The sequence below is a fragment of the Vombatus ursinus genome, unplaced genomic scaffold, assembly GCF_900497805.2.
Source record: "Vombatus ursinus unplaced genomic scaffold, bare-nosed wombat genome assembly UNPS02014787.1, whole genome shotgun sequence".
Lineage (NCBI taxonomy): Eukaryota > Metazoa > Chordata > Mammalia > Diprotodontia > Vombatidae > Vombatus > Vombatus ursinus.
Window position 1 is genome coordinate 3,415,817 of NW_020954565.1, and position 22,873 is coordinate 3,438,689.

Below are 22,873 nucleotides of genomic sequence, written 5' to 3' on the forward strand. Positions count from 1 at the left end.
TTTGAGCACTTAGAAATAACTGCTGAACCACTCAATAATAATAAGTGATAACTACCGTTTATAGAGTGCATTAAGGTTTGTAAAGCATTTTACAGTTATCCCTTTTGATTCTCACAATGACCCTGTGAAGTAGGTGTTAGTAATCCTATTTTACAGATGAGGAAACTGTGACTAAAAGGAGTTAAAAGCTTGCTTAGTTCTCTACTAAGGCAGGATTCACCTTCAGGCCTCAGGATTCCACATCTGGCACTCTAGCCATTGAGCCACCTGGCTCCCTCCCACATTACTTAAGGCCACAGTTATTCTGGCCTAGGGATTTCCTTCCATCATGCTCCAGCTCAGAGCCTAGGTCATTGAGTTGAGCCTAAATTTAATGCTTCAATACACTTACAGAAGTAAAGACAGTCTCTGCCTTCTTCTCAGAACCTTCCTTGTCTTCTCTTGACGATTTCCTCTGGATTCAGCTTTTTTGTTTTTTAAAGCTGCTACAATTCACTAAACCGTGTTAACAGGTTTGGACAAGGCTGGGAATAAGTCTGATGCTTTTTCTTCACACCCAAGACTGCTTTTAGCTTTTGCCTAAATACTCCAGCACTTGCATGTTTCAAATTTCATTGTTAATGGCTTAGGGCACCTATTTACCCCCAGGGGTGGGGCTCACATCAGAGTAAACAGCAACTTCTCTGGAGCCAAACAAGGTTTTCCTAGGTAGGAGACCTTTGAAGTACTGTCTGCTTCTCTACCCTTTAGAGACTAAGTCATTGCCATTACTAGAGGTGTTCCTCCCCAGCTATTTTGCTGAGTTTTCAGCAGTATTTTGCTCATTGCTTCTCCTCCCCTTTATTGTAGAAGGTTTAGTGTCCTTTTAGTGGAGACTAAAATTGTCCATCTCCAACACTTTAACAAGGACAGAGTATCTAAAATCCAACCCTAGAATACCTTATGCCTAGAATATGCCCTGGTCACAGTTATATTGTTGTGAAATGAAGGTTCTTAAGGAAGAGGGCTAGTTTTTCTTGTTTTGTTCTGTCTTTGTATCCTTAGTGCCTGGCACAGTGCCTTTCTTACAGTAGGCACTTAATAAATGCTTGTTGAATAGAGTTGAATTGAGAGTCAAGTATTTATTAAGCACTTAATACGTACCAGACACCATATGATAGACTCTGGTGATGTAGATAAAAACGGTGCCTCTTAGGGCACTGTTTCTATACATATCACTGGGGCTAGAAAAATCCTCTTCTGAAGTGGCTTAAATTATATCCAGAGAGACAGTATGTATGTATGTGTATGGGTGTATGCATGTACATATATATGTCTATGTATATGCATGTCTATGTCTATGTGTTTATATACATACACTACGCATACACACACTATGTATATACATACATTACTGTGTAAATACATACACATGTATACTGTGTACATACATACATACATACATATATACATACATACATATACTGTGTGTATACATATATGTGTATGCTGGTATATATATGTACATGCATATCTACACAGTATATATAGTGTATGTATATGTATATGTTTATGTGCTTATATGGTATATACATATATAGTGTATATGTATATACTTTGTACTATGTTTATATGTATACATGCTGATATACATGCATATATATATATGTATATACATAAATAATGACTTGAAGGGAAGATGGTCCTAGTTGCTGGAGAAATAGGAAAGATCCCAAATTGAAGGTAACACTATCTAAAATTTGCAAGAAGCTAGAGATCTAAGAATTAAAGATGAAGAACTATATTCTAGGCATGGAGGACAACCTGTGCAAAGTCAAAGGGATGGAAGATAGAACAGGTGTCATGAATGTGGAGCAAGAGGGCTGGACTGTGAAGTGCATTAAAAAAAGTAATTTATAATGTGGCTGGAAAGGTCATTTGGCATTAGGCAGTAAGGAGCTTTAAAAGCCAAATGGAGGAGTTTGTATTGACAGTAGAAATAGTGGGCAACCATTGGAGTTTATTGAGTAGCAGGGCAATATGATCAGACATGCAGTTTAGAAAAATCCTTTTGGCAGCTGTGTAGAGAAGATGGATTGCAGAGTGAAGAGACTTGAGGCAGGGAGAGCAATTAGGAGGCTATCGCAGTATTGGAGGGGACTTGAATTGGTAAAATGACTAGTCATCAAAGGCCTCACAAGAAGATTTTTCCAGTTAAGCACAGTTTTACCGGGAACAGAACATGCAGCATAACAGAGTCAAAAATGCCTTTGCGTGGGACCTCTAAGCAGCTCTTGTGTCACTCAGTAGGGTAGGAGTCACATTGCCAAAGCAGCTTTTCCTGATAATTGAACTTATTCTTCTCAGATAATATTTCTAAAACTACTAAAGAATGTCATTTGGGGAATTCAATCTTTCTCCTAGGCATCAACCCACCCTACTTAAAAGGTTTTTATTGCAACTTGAATGAAGTATAATTTCTTTTGGGCTTTGAATAGCAATACACTGATTGAAGAAAAAAGAGACCTCTCCCCGTCTTAAACAGAAAACCTTAACCACAACTTGTCTCCTGACTTAGGTGCCTACTTGAATGTGACATTTGCACTCTGCCAGGTCTCTCAGCTAAGAGATAAGCCTCAAAATAGCACCTTTGATATTACCTCAGAGTAATGCAGCAGTGTCAGATTTTCACCCACCTGACTTTTCAATGCTTGAGCTCATTTATCTTAATGGGTAAAATATAAGCCTAGATTCAGGAAGACCTGTGTTCAAATTTCACCTCTAATATTAGAGGCATGACCATGAGCAAATCAATCAATTGTATCCATATGTGTGTTTGTGTATACATATATAGTAAAATCAGGGTGGGTTACAATAATTTTAAAATAAGGGACAAAGCACTAGCATTAAGGAGGAGAGGAAAGGCTTCTTGCAGAAGGTGCCATTTGGCTGACTTGGGTGATGTCAAGAGTTGGAAATGAGGAAGAAGAGTATTCTAGGGATGGGTTATAGCCAGTGAAAATATACCATCAAAAGACAGAATATTTTGTTTGAAGAACAGGAAGTATGCCAGCATTGCTGGGTTTTAGAGGATGTAGAGGGGAGTAAAGTATATTTATGAAGGACTTTAAAAGCCAAAGGATTTTATATATGGTTCTGGAGGTAATAGGGAGTTACTGGAGTTTATAGACTAGACCATGACATGGTCAGTTTTGAACCTTAGGAAGATCAATTTGAAATCTGAGTGAAGAATGGACTAGATTGGGGACAGACTTGAAGCAGGGAGACCAATCAGCAGACGATTGCAGTCGTCCAAATGTCAGGTGCTGAGGGCCTACACCAGGGTGGTGACAGTGTCAGGGGAGACAAAAGTAGAATTCACAGGACCTGATAACTAATTGAATATAAGGAGTTTAAGAGAGTAAGGAGTAGAGTTTTCAAACCTAGGTTTCAAATAGGGTAACTGGAAGGTTAGGAAGAAAGGAGGATTTTTATTTGATGAAAGAATGAATGACTCTGTCTAGGGCAATGGTTACCAGTCCTGAACTCCTTAGAGCAGAAAGCAGCAAATTATTTCAAGGAATCTACAAATCTATATGCACTTATTGCAATGAAACAAATAGGCTTAATGATGTGGAAATAGATTTCAAGTTGAAATTTTTTTTCCTGCAACTAGATTTTCCATCTCTGAAAGCTGCAGAACCACATCAGCAATCTCAATAAGTAATTTAGCATAATAAATATGCCAACAGATATTTGGTAGAGACTGAATTAATCTCATATATATTTTACTATTTTTCAAATGAATGCAGATGCTGTTGTGATTAATAAAATATAAATTCACTTTGAAGTGTCACTGAATTCATAATAGTCTTTGGTCAATTATGTACTTTTTTCAATCAATGGATTATAGAAATATGACTATTACCCTACTGGAATGAGGGGAGGGGACTGTGAAATATTCTGAAATTAAAGCATGGCTCTCCTACTAAAAGGCTGGAAACCACTGGTCTAGAATGTTCAAGTTTCAGGACTGCGTAAGCTGTGGGAAGTTAGGGAATATATTAGACATCATTTCAAACCCTACAGGCCTATGATTATAGGATATAGGAATGTGAAAACTAATAAGTTAACCTTGCCAGGTAATTCAAATTTTTTAAATGAGAGAATCTCAAAGTATATCAAAGCTTATCTGAATTAAATAATAGAGTTATCACTTATCTATGACACATAAAAGATCTAAGAATATGGCTGTGCTACAACTCGTACAGAGAACTTTTATACTAGCTGCCTTAAGTACTACCTTTTATTGACTTATCTGTCCTAAACTACGACACAGTTTAATTTTCATTTGTGTCACTTCTTGCATGCATTCACATGAAACTTCAGCATGGTAAACGTATTAACAGGGACTTCTGACTCACACCTACCCTTTTTTTAAAAAAGCCATTCTGTTTACTCATCCTCTCCTCTCTTTCAAGGACAGGCGCTATTTCAGAGAGTTGGTTTCCATGGTTCCCAGAGTTCAATCCTTGTCCCTAGGATATTATTAAGTATTTTCTTAGGTGCCTTGATTAACATATTAAATATAAAAATCCCTATGTGGAAAATTTTACTGAAAACACACTCTGGATCGATGTCTTTTAACAGTGTTTTTAACCTCCCAGATATACCCTGAGATTCAGCAAGCATTGGCAATTCATTCAATAAGTATTTATTAACACCTACTTTGTGCCATGCATTATTTTACTAGACATAACAAAGACAAAAACATATACCCAAAACACCTAATCCAATGTTTTGTATAAGGTTCACAGATACCAATTAAATTAGCAGTTTAAGTAAATAAACCAATCACCAATCAACAGGTGTATATATTGTGCCAAGCTCTGTGCTATGTCCCCATATGCAAAAATAAAATAAACTACTCTCTGTCATCAAGAAATTTATATTCTAGTGAGGGAAAACAACATTTTCATAGATTTTTTTTTAAATCACAAAATATGAACAAAGTAAATATAAGATAATTTATGGGAGGGGCAAAAGTTCTAACTGAGCAGCTAAGTGACACAGTGCATAGAGTGCTGGGCCAGGAGTCAGAAAGATTCATCTTCCTGAGTTCAAATCCTGCCTCAGACACTTACTAGGTGTGTCACCTTGGGCAAGTCGCTTAATCCTGGTTACCTCAGTTTCCTCATCTGTAAAATGAGCTAGAGAAGGAAATGGCAAACCACTCCAGTGTCTTTGCCAAGAAAACCCCAAATGGGATCATAAAGAATCAGACATGACTGAAATGACTGAACAACAGCTGAACCACTTGTGCTACATTGATTTACTATGCACAAGACAAAAACCTGCCTCATGATTCCATTGCCCATTCAATACAGTTCTAAGGATTTGCTTGGAAATTGGGCTTAAGGTAATCCTTGCACTCATTTATAAATCAAATAACAGAAAAGCATCTGAATTGGTTCAACCGAGGATCTGGAAAACTCCAAAGTATCGTGATTACAGCCATTTGCTGCTTCTGCCCATGGTTTCTACGAGTGACCCAGCTGCATTTTTGCTTATTATGACCTTCCCCTGACAAACTGTCCTGTATCAAACTCCCCCCTCCCTTGACACTTCCCGTCTTGAAATCTATCCAAAGACCTCTGGCTCTAATTGGAGCTCAGAGAGTGCCTGACATAAATGTCATGGGCATAAAATGCAAAAGGTTAGCTGCCAAGGAGAATGATGTAAATACACTGTATTCCTTTTTAGAAGGATAATCTACTTATGATTAAGTGTTCTCAAGTAAGAATTTTTTTAACTATGCCAAAGCACCTTTCAGCTACTTTGTCTCACTTTCAGCAAGTTTCCATTTACTCCAAATTAAAAAGGGCTTTCCATAGACGCTTATATTAAATGAATATTCATATAGAGCTCTTGGTTTAAATGGGAATTGATACTACGAAGGAATGCAAGCCTCAAAGTAAGCTGTGATAATGAGTGATGGCGAGCCAGTCATATCACCCAGGATTCAAGAAATAACCTTCCTTCAAAATGGGATGGGAATATTTAGTAGTCTGGAAAAGGAATTCAGCATAAAGAGTATGGGGAAGCATTTTCTTCTCCCAAAACTACAAGTACAGCAAGAGAGCTTTCATTTCAAAAAGGTATCCAAGAGCAGTGAGATGAGCCAATTACAATTTTCTATCTAGTCCCTACCTCACCATCTTAACCACTATTGCAGGCCAGAATTGTGCCTGAAATGAAATTTGTTGCAACAAATTCATGCAAAGCATTCCATGAAAAATGTCAGGTTCCAACTACTGCCTTCCTGTTCCTCCTTGTTCTATCAAATATCCCATGAAGACAAGGCAGACAAGCAGCTATGTAGCAATAATATGATCGGTATGGAACTGAGTTGTTAGGCATTTGGTGAGTTTTTAAAAGGCATAAATAACATTTGATTTTTCTTCTTAATAAGCTTTGCTAGTATCTAGGGACAGAAAACATTGTTAGGGGCATGAAGCTACACAATTTACTGCGTGTCTGTGAGACAGTGGGAAATTCATTTAACCTCCCCTGGACTCAGTTTCCCCATCTGTAAAATGAGGAAATTGGACTAGATGGCCTTTGAGTTTCCTTCCAGCTCTATATACATGATTTTATGTGTATCATATTCATTGTTCATCATCCATACTTCATTAATTGATTTATCAAATTTTCATCATTTCCTACTTGGTTAGCATTTTTGGTTATTTGTTTTACCCTGCCCAGCCAAAGTTAACCAAAAAAAGCCATCTAGAAGCTTTCCAATCCTAACAAAATCTTTGAAAATGCTATTCCCCAAAGGCTCATTCCCTACCGTTAAAAAAAATCCTGTACATTCTACTTATTTTGTTGTTGCTATTTGTTTTTAAAATTGGGAGTTATTTTTAATATTTAGCAAAATGAACTGAATGCATAAAGCTTCTGGCTAACATTATAATATGGAAAAAAGGACAATGATAACAAAAGTCAACCTATAAATACCTTTTTAAGAGATTCTTTTTAATCAATAGAAAAAAGGCTAACTTAGAATGGTATGCCCGCAAAATATTTGAAGGCAATTGACTAAAAAGGAATCCCTCTGATATCCTTAAAAAGGGGATGGTAATCCATCTAGCTAAGATCCTCAAGGTTAAAAACAGGTTTATAGAGAAATGGTTTCCATGGATCTCCAAAATACATACCTCTCTCTCTCTCTCTCTGTCTCTTTCTGTGGGTGTTTGTGTCTGTCTGCCTGTCTCTGTGTCGCTCTGTCTCTCTGTGTCTCTCTGTGTCTCTCTCTGTCTCTTTCTCCCTCCCTCCTCACCTCCCTTTCCTCTCTCTCTCTGTCTCTTTCTCTCTCTCCTCTCTCTTTCTCCCTTTCTCTTTCTCCCTCCCTTTCCTTCTGTTTCTGTCTCCCTTCTTCCCCTCTTCCCCTCCTCCTTCTCCTCCTCCTCTTTCTTTTCATCATCTTTTTCTTCTTCTTCTTCCTCCCCTTCTTCTTGCTCTTTTTCCCTTGATTTTTCATCCTTTTTTTCTGTCTTCCTTGCCCATACCTGTCAGTAATACTTTAGACATGTTTTAACTCTATTGATGCTAACATCCAATACTAGTACAATTTTGTATTAAGTGAGAAAATGGATTACTCACCTCTAGTCCATAAAAAGAGATAGGGAATTTTAGAATCAAGAACCCTTTGAAATAAATGTATTTTTATCTGGTTTTATGTTTGTAAAATCATTCTTAATTCTTTATGGATTTTTTTTCACTGTAACTATCTTTGTCTATATCCAACCTTTTGAAATTCAAATCTGGGGACTATTTGAAGAAAGCCCTCCAATACACTTAACTGATAGATAATACTGAATCAAATGAGAGGAACTCCTTCATATTCCAGTAGATGGCAAAGCAGCCAAGCAAAAAGACTAAGCTTCCCAAGAGTTGTCATCTCAGAAGTTATTCATATTAGATGTGTTTTGACCATGTGTCTCTGTGCTATACTCATGCATATAGCTCCCCAGGGGAAGCCCCGGAAGTTAACTTTACCCTCGCCCAAAAGTGATTGTTTTCTGGATATTTTCTTCACCCACTAAATAGTAGCCTCCATTTTAATGTGAGTAGTTGGTTACATCATAAAAGTTTCCATCTGGACCCTGATCTAGATCAGTTGGTTAATGGCCCCATCCCAACCTAGGGATAGGCTTGTATTTATTTGTCCTTAGATAATTGCACTCTGTTCTTGGTAACAGAACTAAACAATTAACAAAGTTGAACATGGAAGAGAGCTCAGAGTCACCATTCTTTGACACTGATCATTTTACAAGTTAAGGGTAAATGTTAGGGGTTACAGGGCTTCAAGCCAGTCATTTCTCAACCAAGAGTCAATGCTTTTGCTGCCTTTACTTGACATTGACTATGCTTTGCACACTTCAATACATAATTATATATAATTTATTAACTATAGAGCTCTTTACTCTAAAACTTATTAAAAATGAGCAAAATACTTCCCTAAACCCTGGGTAAGAACATCTCCAGTTAATTTCCCATATTCTTTCTTCTATAATATTTGAAGGTCACTTGAGAATTATGTGCCACCTGGGTATAGGTAAAATTGAATTATTATTACAATTATTTAACATTTATTAAGTGCTCAGCATGTACTAGCATTCTCAAGAACATAATTTGCAATCTCGTGTCTACTCTCTGTCCAGTCAGAACACAAAAATGTCCATAACTAATCAATTTGCTATGCCTTCTATTGGCTCCCAGAGTTAACCTCCCAGAAATTTATTTCAATATTAAATCTGAAATTTATAAATGACAGAAATTGTTTCCATAAAGATCAATTTGGTTTCAAGTATTTAGTTCAAAATGAATTGCTTTGTTTTTTTTAACCACGTAGTTCTCTATGTTAAAAGAATGAAGAGATTTTTAATCTCTCTAAGTTATCCTTTGAGTGTCTCTCTCAACCTAACCCATTGATTTTGTGATTCAGAATCACCATAGGATGCTTTATATTTAAGATGGAGATTATTACCTCTTTGGTTATCATGCATTAGAAGATAAACTCATGAAAAAATGGGGTTTTTTTCACACTACAAATGAATATGCATGTACTGAGTTACCTAAGCATCTGTTATATTTCCCAATTGTCAAGCTGACACCTGCTTCTGATATTGCTGTTGGTTAGTTTTGTGCCTCTAGTTGTCTTAGAGTTGCATTCTGTTGCTCTCTTTATTCATCCATGGCATGCTTCATCATCAACCACTGTCTAGGGCTAATTTCCAGACAGTCTAGAAATTGTGACTCAAATATGGCCTTGCCCATTCTCTATCATTGGAGAAACAGGGCATCAAGCCACCATCAATGGAGAAACAGAAGTGGGCTTACAGGACCCATTTTTTTTCTCATATTTGGCCAAAGAATTCCTCATCAGGTGACCAACCTGCTAATAAGCTTCTCCATACTTATCTAGGTTCATGCAAAAAAAAAAAAGGCATGTCTGTGGCTAGGACCATACTTGAAGCCTAACATGGTAGGAAATCCCAAAGTTTCTAAGCAATTAACATGGCCTTTGACAAGAATAACCACAGCTAGAATTTACTTAGCACTTTAAGTTTTTCAAAGCATTTTACAAATATTATTAAATTTGAGATAACCATGGGTCACCCCCACATTACAATGAGAGATCAGAAGAGGACTTTGCAGAGGAAGCTGGGAAGTAGTGATTATAATCCCTGCACTATTTCCCTCACAAGATTGTGGTGAAGATCATATAAAATGATGTTTGTGAAGCATTTTACAAACTTGACCATTCCAGATCAATGATAGCTGTTATTATTGTCATGCACTCATCCCTAGAGGATTGGCTCTCTGCTGAGGAATAATTTTGGGCCCAGCAACTCATAAAAACATTCTGTGAAGTCATGCAGATGTTGCTGTAAGCATCAGTTGAGGGAGTAGCCACATTGAAGAAATTATACATCCTTTAAGTATCAACGTATCATTTTTATTAAATTAATCAAAATATTAATCAAAGTACTAGACATTTTTTGGTGAGGCTATTGGGTTAAGTGACTTGCCCAGAGTCACACAGGTAGTGAGTGTTATGTGTCTGAGGCCAGATTTGAACTCAGGTCCTCCTAACTTCAGGGCTGGTGCTCTATCTACTGCATCACCTAGCTGCCCCAGTACTAGACTTTTTAAAAAACAATATATAATACTGCTTCCTACCACCATCACCACCAACCACATGGCTTATATATTATAAAACAAATACAGTTTTTACCCTTGGTCAACCCTAAATTATTACTAGCTAAAGCTCACAGAGAAGCCTAACTATGAAACTTTCCTATATACAATATAGTCATGTGTGACAGGTAATTAATATAGTATGGGTCCTCCACTAAATTAACATTCTAGTGCCTTATTGTGACATGGAGTCATACATGGGCTCTCAAAGCTCACTCATCAGAGCACAAATCCTGACAGGTCCCACCAAGCTAGAAAGATCATGAGTACAACTCTAATGATATATTGTACATCTGTCTTCTGAGGACCAGTCTAACTAAATTAATGTTGCAGGGTATAACTAAGGTTGAGCACCAGCTAGTGAATATGTTTTTGATCACAGCAACTCATGACATAGTTCACTAAGTCATGGAAGGGTTCTGATCTGTATCAGTGAAGGACCTACTTATAATAACAAAAACAAGGTTTTATATCGATATTATTGTTGCTGCTGTTACTGTTGTTTTTATCTTATCACTAGGACTGAGAAAGAAACATTCCTGGGATAAGTCACTATTCTTTCTAATATGCCCTCATTTTTAGTGTTCTGCCAACTATTCTATAGGCTGATTAAATAACTACTTTTTATAGTTGGACTAAAGTGTTAGAATATAAGCTCATCTTCTCTAGGTCCACTAAAAGCATCCCTGGGACAACTCTAGTAGCAGAAAACACGGCAGAGATTCTGTGTATCTTATCCTGTTCTCATGTGAATTTTAAGTCCTTGTCCAAGTGTCTATACTTTAAATTTTTGTTCCACATACCTTGGAGATTGGGTCTTTGGGATAGTGGCATTAATGAAAAACATTATCTTTTTAAGTTTTTATGAATCATTGTTATGTCCAGGCAATTGTGGGCAATAGTTCAATCTGTGATAATGGGCCAACCAATCAATAAGTATTTGTTATGCACCTACTAGGCAACTAGATGACGCAATGGATAGAGCTCTGGGCCTAGAGTCAGGAAGACATCTTCCTGAGTTCAAATCAGGCCTCAGACACTTACTAGCCATGTGACCTTGGGCAGTCACTTAACCCTGGTTGCCTCAGTCTCCTCATCTGCAAAGTGAGCTGGAGAAGGAAATGACAAACCACTCTGGTATCTTTGACAACAAAACCCAAATAAGGTCACAAATAATCGGACATAACTAAAAAATGACTGAACAACAACAACGAGTACTTACTATATGCCAAACACTGTACTAAGTGCTAGATGTACAAAAAGAGGCAAAAGACAGTCCTTGCCCTCAAGAAGCTTATAATCCAATGGACCAGTTCAAGTATAGTTTATTGGCTGAGTTTTCTGGGATATTTTTAGAGCTATGTTTGTAATATGAGAATGTATTGTCTGGCTATCTTCGACAAATCTATTGATTATATACCTGTTACTATTTTTTTTTATGAAGTCCAAACTGTAATTTAAATTAACTTGTTCATTCCACCAAGCATGCACAATGAATAATATCCATTGTTTCATTCATTTCAGTAGTTAAGTTTAGGCCTAAAGTTAGGAATATATCTCCTTTCTATCTATCTTAGACACCTATAGCTGTGTGACTCTAGCCAAGTGACCTAACCTCTGACAGGCTGTCTTCTCATCTGTAAAATGGAGATAATAATAGCATCTACCTCACAGGATTACTGTGAGAGTTAAGTAAGGTAGTATTTTACAGACATTAAAGCATTAAATAAATGTAGCTATTATTATTATAACTAATTTTGAATAGTTCAAGGTTAGCTAGATAATGCCAATGTTAACCAGTTGTGCATTTAACTGTTATTTAGAAACACAAAAACTCTTTTACTAAATAATCACAATTAAGAACCTTAACTTTACAAACTTTGATAAATTAAGTTTACTTCTTCTTATTTTCCTCTACTTAAGTACTGCTCTTGTGCTTCGTCATAGAATTTTTTCTGCCAGTATTACCTAAAATACATGCTAGATCTAATGTAATTCAACCCAGCAAACATTTCTTAAGCATACACAATGTGCAAGGCACTGTGCTAGGTTCAAGGAATACAAAAACAAAACAAAAAATAGTTCTTGCCCTCAAGGAACTTACAGTCTATTAGTGGCTTGCCTTTTATCTAAGGACCAGCCTACCTAAATTTGAAGAACCTCATCACGAAAAAGTGAGCAACCAGGTGGTAAAATTTTCACCTACAGCCACTCTCAAAGCTTGCTAAATTATGAGGGGTTATGATTTGTATCAGTGGAGGGATTACCTACACCAATTATATGGTAGATCCTTAAAGCTTTGAGATTGCTTGAGATCTAGAGGTAGGTAAATTAACCTGAAAATTGGTTTTACATGTATATATATGTATATATATATATATATATATATATATGCACACACATATGTATATGTGTGTATAGATGGATGGATAGATAGATAGATAGACAGATAGATCCGAATAAATTGCTAAGCTTCTTTGCCCAAAAACAAAATAAGGATAACAGGACTACACTAGCTTGGGGCTAGTCATGCATTCAACAAACACATATTGAATACTATGTTCTCATACTATACACATATAATAGAATGTATATGTGATGGTGGTGGGGTGTGTGTGTGTCTGCACGCGTGCTTGCGCGTGCAGGTGTGTACGTACACATTTAACTTATAGCCACTCCAATGATAATGCAATGTTATCATTGCTTCTGAAGCCTTGTTTCAATAAATACAGTATTCAAAAATAAGTATGGATTCCCCAGAGCAGCATTCCTACCATGTTCTAAAAACCACCATGAAGTTAAGGATCAGGATTCATATGAGGATCTCCATATAAGCTAAGTAAATTGCTGGTTCCACTACCCATTTTTCTAGTTGGCACCACTGGTCACAAGGATGAGTGAGTAATTCATAGTATTTGCCCCCAAATGTGTTTCAGGAAAATCATCTTTACTAGCACATGTACAAATATGCTACCTGCCTTTACCATTCTAAAATCTTATTTAAGAGGAAAGAATAGAATCCACACTTATTCTGATGAGCAAAGTGAATGCTATGTTTTAAAGACAGCCAAATTGGGGCAGCTAGGTGGCACAGTGGATACTGCATTGGCCCTGAAGTCAGAAGGACCTGAGTTCAAATCCAGCCTCAGTTATGTGACCCTGGACAAGTTGCTTAACCCCAATTGCCTTCCCCATGCACAAATATATAAATATATATATATATTTAAAAAAAGCTGTACTGATTTACCCTTATTTAATTCCCTATAGTGCCTACTTAGCAAAGGAGATCACAAGATCACAGAACTGATGAGTTTATAAAGGATGAGATTTTAAAGTTTAGAGCTGGAGATGATCTTAAAGGTGATCAAATTCACCACCTTCATTTTAAAGATGAGATGAGGATCCTAAGGCCGTGAAAGCTTAAGCAACTCACCCAAGGTTACACAAGTATAGTAGGAAAGCCAGGATTCACACCCATCTTCTAACTCCAAACCCAGTGTTCTTCCCACTATGGAACACTGCCCCAACGAAGGACTTCAGAGACCATCTAGTGACTAGTCCAACACATAACTAACAAAATAATCCCTTCTATATCATCTCTAACAAATGGTTATCCAGTCTCTGTTTGAAGACCTCCCATGTCAAGGAACCCATTACTGCCTGAAGCAGTCAATTCCACTTTCTAATGGTTCTAATCATTAGGAAATGTTTCCTTATATAAAGTCACGTAATTGTCCCCATTGAAAATGAAGTCTATCCCTACCAAAATACTTGACAACTGTTTAGTACTTTCAAAAGCACTTGTAGCTTTTTCTTAACAATTAGGCAACAGTTGGGGTAGAAGCTGGCATATAGAACTGTTGAGTTGGGAGTTTATTAAGACCCTTCCTGGGTTTTAATCTGTTTGTCTGATAATAGCAAACTCCAAAGGGCCATGATTCTTTCTTAATACTACCAAAGTCTGAAAGAGACAAATGGATCTTCAGCAGTCAAAAATATTGCTTTCTGAAATAGCCAGTACTTAACGACACTTGAAGTTTATGTTCAATCCTTTTTGTAAGACAATAAATTGCTGTTGGGATTGAATTCAGGGCATTATCCCTTGGTGATGAAGCGGGTTATTATAAGAACTTTGAAAAAACTGAAAGATGCCTGCTTTTACTTAGTAAGCTCTAGAAAATAGCCCTCCTCCCCCACCACAACCACCACCACTTCCCCAATAAAACAAGCAGGCAGAAGAAAGATTCCAATAATGGAGAGCATTTACAACTCCTCTTTCATGTACTCTGCTTATCTAAATTGGCACTCAGGTACCTGCCCACCAGCTACCAGGAACTCTAAAAGGCATTAGCATCCATCAGGCCCTCTATCACAGCCAAAGAGGTTCCAAAAAGAGTATTTGTCTTGCTGCAAAGCCTGTTTCTTTCATACTGAATCAGCATTTTCAGGAGTCCAATGCCTTTTCTGAAAGGCAATACCTACCAGAAAAGGAAATGCCGGTACTTATGGAAATGCTGAACCATCAGGGTGAGAGAGATACAGCATGAAGGTGAGAGGGATTTTCAAAAGAATCTCCAACGAGCTTTCAGGATAAGAGGGAAAAAAGAGAAAGCATCCTCTTTTCTCCCACCTCAACTTGCTGGTTCATTCTTTGCTATTGAAAGACCTCTCCCAACAAAAGGTACCAAGGAGGTACCAGTTTAAGCTCTAGATCTTCATAGCTTTAAATCAAGGATAGCAAACCATTTTTATATACTGAGAGCCAAGTGGGTCGGGGGAAGGATGTGCATATAAGATCAAATAAATGAAAAGTAACTTAATTTGGAGCATTTCTTGAAATTAAGATCGAGGAACAAAACTGTATTCAATAAATGCAACCAATAATACATGTGTATGTTTATAGTTCTCAATTATAGCCAGTTGAGAAAAAGTGATAGATTAGAAAAGGGTAGAAGAAAATAAAGTGGAAGACACAGAGAAAGAATCCAAAATACTCTTTTACTGAAATGGACACATTGACAAAGATAGAGCTGTAGAGACCCACACATATTGAGAGGAATACCATCAGAGAGAGAATGAAGCATCCACAGACACAGGGAAATAGCATGACTTTCTTGAAGCAATACCCCCATCTTGTGTTTCAAAGCTATGTTGCCTTTTTTGTCACTATGGGCATAAATTGAGATATTAACTATCCACATTTGTCCCATAGGCTAAATGAAATTAAATCCAGAACCTGATCATTCCAAAGACCAGAGATTCTCCACCCCTGTTTTAAATGAAATTCATTTTAAAAGGGCCAACATGCTTTTTATAAAGTTGAATCACTCTCTCTGTAACTTGACAATTTATTCAACATCTGGCACTATCATTCGGCAATATTCACTCCATTATGGCCATGAAGAGAGCCCTAAACTTGGAGTCAGAAAGACTTGGGTTTGAATCCTGCCTCAGACACTTCCTGGAAGTACAAGTCATTTAAGCTTCCAAAGCCTCAGCTTCCTTATCTTTAAAATGGGGATTAATAATACCAACTACCTCAAAAAGTTCCGAGGATCAAATTAAATAATGCTTTGAAAGTACTTTGCAAAGCTTAAAGTGCTATACAATGTAAACTGTTATTAAATCTCCAAAATTCTAGGGTATAGTTATCTAGTTAGAAGATTATTAAGACTCCCACCCTCTTGACCCACTAAAAGCCTTTTCTTTGCTAGTTATTACCAAAAGTAATCATCTGAGTCCCAATTCATCACTTTCACGTATAGATTCCTGAATCTCACATCAGTTTAAATGCCATTCTGATCTAGCAAACTTTTTTGGCTCCTTAAAATAACAGAACCCCTACTATTTATTTATTAGACATATTTCTACTGTCCTAGAGGCAATGTGGCATAGTGGATAGAGTGCTAGATTTGAAGTTAGGAAGACCTGGATTAAAATTTCTCTCTAACACTATGTAAAACTGATCAAGTCACCAATACAGTCTATGCTTCAGACAGCTCCCTAGGTTCTACCTACTAAGTCATAGATGGCTCACTCTCTATAATGGCATTCAGAGTCCCCACATCGAAAGTTTCCCACACTGTGGAATCACAGCTCCTTCAAATATTTACATAGTTTCCATATTCCTGCTATCCATATTGATGGTATTTTCTGTGGGGCCACATTTATAAATAGTGTTTGCAAGTGTCCATTTCTCTATAATTTTAAGTAGAAATTAAGTATTTCATTATTTCAATGGAGATTTTAATAAATTCTATAAATTAATGGCCTGTTAGCCGGTGATTCTGAATAATCAATGGCAAAAAAATCCAAATTAATAGTAACTGATATTTATGTAGTATTTTAAGGTTGGCAAAGGGCTCTAAAAATATTATTTCATTTGATCCTCACAATAATCGTATGTTGTAAGTACTACAAATATTACTATCCCTATTTTACAGATGAGGAAGCTAAGTGACTTGCCAAGGTCTTAAAGCTAGAAAATGTCTAAAGTGGAATTTTACCCCAGTCCTTCCTGACTCTCACGCCCAGTGTTCTTTCAGTTCCACCATACTGCCCACTCTATAAGTAAGAGTTGGCTATGGCCAAATAACTGTGAATAGTTTCAGTAAGTATCATATGTCTATGGCCTAATATACAATATAACTTTCATCTGGGGATCTGAGAGACCCTTAGAAACATTTATTATCAGGATTCTTTGGGAGGTTATAGCATATTCATCGTCAGGTACTTTTTGTTACTAGGTTTTTGTATAGACATTTTTAGACATGCCATGTCCCCTATTAGAATGAAAGTAGGGACCACTTCATTTTTTTGTCTTTGCATCCTCAGTGCCTTAAACAGTACCTGGAACATAGGAGGTGCTTAGTAAATGTTTGTTGATTGATTGAAAATCCTCATTTTATTTCTAAGGAAACCAAGGTTTTCAGAGAGGTCAAGCGGCATACCTGAGATGAAATGGCTCCCTTATTGAGATCCAAGACTAGATCTAATTCCTAGTACCATGTTCTTTCCACTAGATAACACTAGACTATAGCACTTCCCCATTACCACTGAACAATGAGTATGACATGACCCTATCTAAGGACAAGGGAGGTACAGCTAGGTAGCACAGTGGATAGGGCACTGGCCTAGGGAGTCAGGAGGATCTGAGTTCAAATCTGGCTTCAGTCACTTACTAGCTGTGTCACCTCGGGCAAGTCACTTAATCCTGGTTGCCTCAGTTTCCTCATCTGTAAGATGAGCTGAAAATGGAAATGGCAAACCACTCCAGTATCATTGCCAGGAAAACCCCAGATGGGGTCACAAAGAGTTGGGCACAACTGAAAATAACTGAAAAGGGGCAGGGGGAATTCTAAGGAAATAATAAACAACCTTCAGGAACTTGCATGAGGTAAAAAATATATAAATTAAACGTGGGGGCCCAATGAAGTACAAAGAACCTACTCAAGTATAATATGGAAATCATACTGTTAGGGTGAGAAGACGTGGAATCAGAGTCTTGAAAAATGGTCAGTGATGACGTGTCTCAGACAGCTCACTAGGATTTACCTAGTAAGTCATAGCTGGGTTGCTCTATCTCAGGGCAATTTCTATTGATGATGGCAAAGCTGTTTAATTTTAGTGTGGACAGAGAAATGGTTGCTTAAACATTCCCTGACAAAAGAAAACAGATTCAAATGCACACACACACACACACACACATTGAGTCATAACTCCATTATCTCCTACTTGTGGTATTGATTTTTTGAACCCACGTGTAAGACTTTATATTTATCCTTACTAAATTTCATCATATTAGCTTCAGTCCCATGTATTAACCTAGTAAGATTGTCTTGCATCCTGATTGTATTATCTAGTGTGTTGGCTGTCTATGCCAACTTGCTAATTTAGAACAGTACAGGTAAAAATGTTAAAAAGCACCAGACTAAGGATATATTCATACCCAAAGTCTTCCACCATGTTAGGAGTTATCGGAGCTTGTCCTTTCTTGGGAGAGTCTTTGAGAACTGTAGATCATCTTCCCACCCCAAAGAGACATCCAGAAAAGGAAGTACTTAGTGAATGACTAGTCCCCTATTCCAAGCAAATTACTCAGTCCTTTCTTTACATGAAAATATTCTTAGTGGATATTTGGCAACCAATATGCTACAGTTTCAGCCTTTACCAACTCTGTAAATTTTTGTTCTCAGACTTGAGAAAGAGATTGAAGAACTTGAAAAAGCAGAATTGAAAATCTCAGCTCGTGAAGAAACAATTTTAAAGAAACTAAAATCAGTTGAGAGAACTGCAGAAGACATTATAAAGGTATGTAGTCAGGATTTTAAAAATTATTCCTTCACATACCAAGTCCTCCTGATAGTATCTAATATTACTAAAATTTATTCTATTTTTGAACTAATTTTCAAAAACTGTAATAATGATAAAAATATTTTTTCTTTGTAGTCTGTGAAGGTGGAAAAGACAGAAAAACCAGAAGGTATGTATAGCTTGAGGCAGTCTGGTTCTTAGAAAATGAAGGTATTGTTTTTATTAGCCTGCTTACAATTTTATCATTGATCTAAACATATTGGTTCTCTCTCAATTTCACAGAGACCATTGAAGACATCTATGCCAATATCCCTGATCTTCCAAAATCCTACATACCGTCTAGGTTAAGGAGGGAAAGAGATGAAGGAACAGAAGGGGATGAACAAAATAGAAAAGGTATCCCAGCAGTTCGTCATATTGGCAGATTTAGAATTTAGGCTTTGAAATTTTCAAAATTTGCTGTACCGATCTGTGCTCTGACTACAAACAGAATTCCCCTGAACTTGTCTTTTTGTATGTCTCATGGACTTGTGATGTTGTTTTTGGTTAAACACTAGTCCTTATGAATGTAAATAGTTTGTATAAAAAAAGTTTGTATAATCGAAGAATTTTTTTCTCATAGTCCATCTAGGGCCTAACAAACCATTCCTCTGGGAAGGTGAACCTCCTAGAGCATGAAGAGGTTTGGAGTATTCAGGTAGACCAGGGGCAGGTATCTGGTGTTTCTCAACCCTAAGTAGTGTCTGTAATATCAGCATCAGCTCTGACAACAATAAAGGACTCAGTATAGGTCAGATTAATATGTGTGTGTGTGTGTGTGTGTGTGTATCCCCATGTCAAGCATTTATTAAGCATTGACTACATGCCGGAAAGTATACTGAATTGGTTCCTGCTCCCAAAAAACTTACACTCTGTCAGAATTCTCCTATGTATATTTCTCAATAGTGTAGAGTTGTATAGTTGTAAATCTTTATGTAGAGAAGGATGCACTATTTTCAGTGAGCAGAGTGAGTCATTCAACAAGCTTTTAGACAGCACCTATTCTGTGTTACACACACTGTACTAAGAGCTAGTGATACAAAGAAATGTAAAAGACAATCTCCAGTCTCAAGTAGCCCACAGTGTAATGGGGTAGACAGTATCAAACAACCATGTACAAACAAGATATATACAGAGCAAGGGGAAAATAAAAGGCAAAAGGCTGTATTCACTCCTGCAGGCTAGTCTTGCCTAGGGGGAAACAGTCCAGAGAAGAGAGATGATGATTAAAAATCTGTAGAAAGGCAACAGCAAACCAACACCAGAGTCCTTCTGCTGGGGAAAAAAAAGGGTTAGCTTGTGAAGCTATGAGACCATGATGTCAGAACACCTCTTCATATTCTGCTTGTTATTACAGTCTTATATTAAAAATGAACTCTCTCTCTCTCTCAATAGCTTTGTACACCATGGAAATTAAAGTTGAAAAAGACATGAAGACTGGAGAGAGCACAGTACTATCTTCAATACCTCTCCCATCTGACAACTTTAAAGGTACAGGCATAAAAGTTTATGATGATGGCCGAAAATCAATCTATGCAATCAGCTCCAATCACTGTGTTGCACATAATGGCACTGATGATCTAGGACCCATTGAGGTGGAGGAACTTTTAAGACAAGCCTCAGAGAGAAACTCTAAATCTCCAACTGAATATCATGAGCCTGTGTATGCCAACCAGTTTTGCAGACCTTTAACTCCACAGAAAGAAGGTGTAACCCCTGGACCAAATCTTCAAGAAAGGATGCACATTCAAGCTAATGGACTAGGCAGCAGTTTAAATGGCTCTTCACACAATTTGGGAAATGGCTTACAGAAGGACAATCATCTCAGCACCATGCGACCAATACCTCACCCCAGATCAGTGGTTCAGCAGACAGAGGATAGTCTTCGTACCCAACCAAAGATGATGCCATCTTGGGAAGAAACAAATGTGATGCAAGAGGAATGTGTGCCCTCATCCAAGGCAAAAGAGAGCCCCCAAGAGCCATCCATTAGGAAGTCAGTACACCAGCGTTCTTCGCCAATTGTCCAGGAAGAAGAGGAAGACATCAAGTACAACATCGTTCACTCCATGCCTTGTAATGCAGATGACTCAAAACCTGTTACCATGATTTTCATGGGATATCAGCAAGCAGAGGAGGAGGATGAAGAAAAAAAGCTCCTAACAGGGTATGATGGAATCATCCATGCAGAACTGGTGGTGATTGATGATGATGAAGAGGAGGAAGGAGAAGCTGAGAAACCATCCTATCATCCTGTGGGTCACTACAGTAAGGTTTACCAACCTGCTAAGCCAACACCACTCCCCAGGAAGAGGTCAGAAGTCAATCCTCACGAAAACTCAAGCCATCAATCACCTCACAAAAAGTCCATAGCGTTGAATGAACAAAAGGAAAGCTTAAATCACCCTATCCATCATCCTAACCTAGATAGCCAGAGAGCTGGAGATGGGACAGAGGATCCTTCTCTTACAGGTAATAAAAATGACAAGGCTTGTCAATGCTGTTCAGTCATGTGATAAACAGCTCCCTTAAGGTGCTCTTTCTGATGAATAAGCCTTCTTGCTTAGCACCTCTTGGATCATCAGATAAACTAACATGGAATTACTTTTTTTCATAATTGTTCATCTGAATTGTTGTCACTACCTATCCAAGTTATTAATTCATGTTTTTTTTCAAACGTGAAGTTAAATTTGGCATGTCTAAACTTAAGGTGGGTAATCTTGCAAGGACAGCCCAGAAAAATGACTTTGATGGTCAGGAAGAGGGGATGGACAAACATTGTGGTCATATTTGTATATTGCATTATTTTATCTTAGTTATTTAAAATTCCCCTTCAGACATATTCTGCTACTTTATGTGAATAGAGTTAGATCCTTTTTTATATTGGGTAACTGACAGCATTATTTTTTTTCTGTACATATCAAATACTTTAAGATTATTTGTTCATCATTTAACATATGCCTTAAACTTTTCAAGAAAAGCCAAGCAACAGACTTTATTTTCCTGGTACTTTTTCTACCTTGCCTTCACTGTGGTTTGGTTGGTTTGGTTTTTTTTTTGTATTTTAATAACTTTACTGCCTGTTTCCTTATTCTTTTCTATATTTTTAAATAGGAGAAACACCACTTTTCCTAATGCTTGTATGTATCTTTTAAAATTCTGCATTCCCTTTTCCAGTCCAGCAAATTTATTTTTAGACAGATTTGTTATACAAATACATACATTTCTCATGCTATCAATTTTTATAACAGAACACGAATGGGAAAAAACACCTTTGACATTTTTTCTATAAAAATGATAACTCATCTTTTTTTAGATTTATTGCATCTCAGTTACCAGGACATAGGCAGAGTATTGATTTCCACTTCACATTTGTAAAGAACACAAAGAGGCATATCATAATAAGTTAGAATGATTATATTAACTGTAGAGGAAGACATGGTACAGGGTATTGAATGCTGGGCTTGGAGTCAAGAACACAGGTTCAAATACCTCCTTGCCCTAGGTGGGTGGCCCTAGACAAGTCACTTCAGGCAGCTGGAGGAGGATTATGGGCTGAATCATAAACAATTTGTAATCTGTGTTGGTACAAAGAGTTCCCATACTGGGAGTTTCCTATAATCTTCTTCAACTTTGACTATTGAAAGATAAAAATCAAAGAGGCACTGAGGATTATAGAAAGTGAAAGCTTATATTAAAGAGGATTTTATTGAAAAGCAATGATTTTCAAGTCCCAACAAATCCAAAACATTTCAAAGGTATGATTCTACTTGTATTCTCCACAAAGTGTCTTCCTAGGCTATTTAAGTGTCCATAAGGCTGCACTCAGCATGACAAACTACTGAGCTCCATTCCATTCATTCAGCTAATTAAATGAAATATGCTATTTCCAAACCTAGTTTGGTTTTTTGTAGAAACTTTTGGCTTCCTGGAGAGAGTGCCCTTAAATTCCCATTTACATCAGAACTGAAAAGATGGGACTTCATAAAAGCAAGCCTGAGCCACTACCAGCTTTCCCTTCTGTTCCAACAATGAGCTTTGTTTAAACTTTAAACCTTTCAGCCTAATTTCAGTGAAGAAAACAATTCAGGAGGCTTTGAAAAGAATAATGGACCGTTTATGATCAACAATGACTGTATTACCTATCTTAAAAACCTCCCCCTACTTGAACTTGAAAATTAACCAACTCCCTTCAGCACCCTCATTTCTTCTGCTCTAAGTGTGTCAACACATTTACAAAGTGGATAAAGGCAGGAAGTGACTAACTTTTTCAGAA

At 37.2% G+C, this 22,873-nt stretch overlaps 1 protein-coding gene across 1 annotated transcript in view; it reads left to right on the forward strand.

Moving 5' to 3' along the window:
- PALMD (palmdelphin) overlaps positions 1-22,873 on the forward strand; it is a 66,683-nt gene that overhangs the window by 39,425 nt on the left and 4,385 nt on the right. Inside the window, exons 4-7 of the mRNA XM_027868239.1 lie at positions 18,441-18,555; positions 18,694-18,727; positions 18,841-18,954; positions 19,993-21,069. Coding sequence (XP_027724040.1) covers positions 18,441-18,555; positions 18,694-18,727; positions 18,841-18,954; positions 19,993-21,069 — 1,340 coding nt within the window. The remainder of the gene's footprint in view (positions 1-18,440; positions 18,556-18,693; positions 18,728-18,840; positions 18,955-19,992; positions 21,070-22,873) is intronic.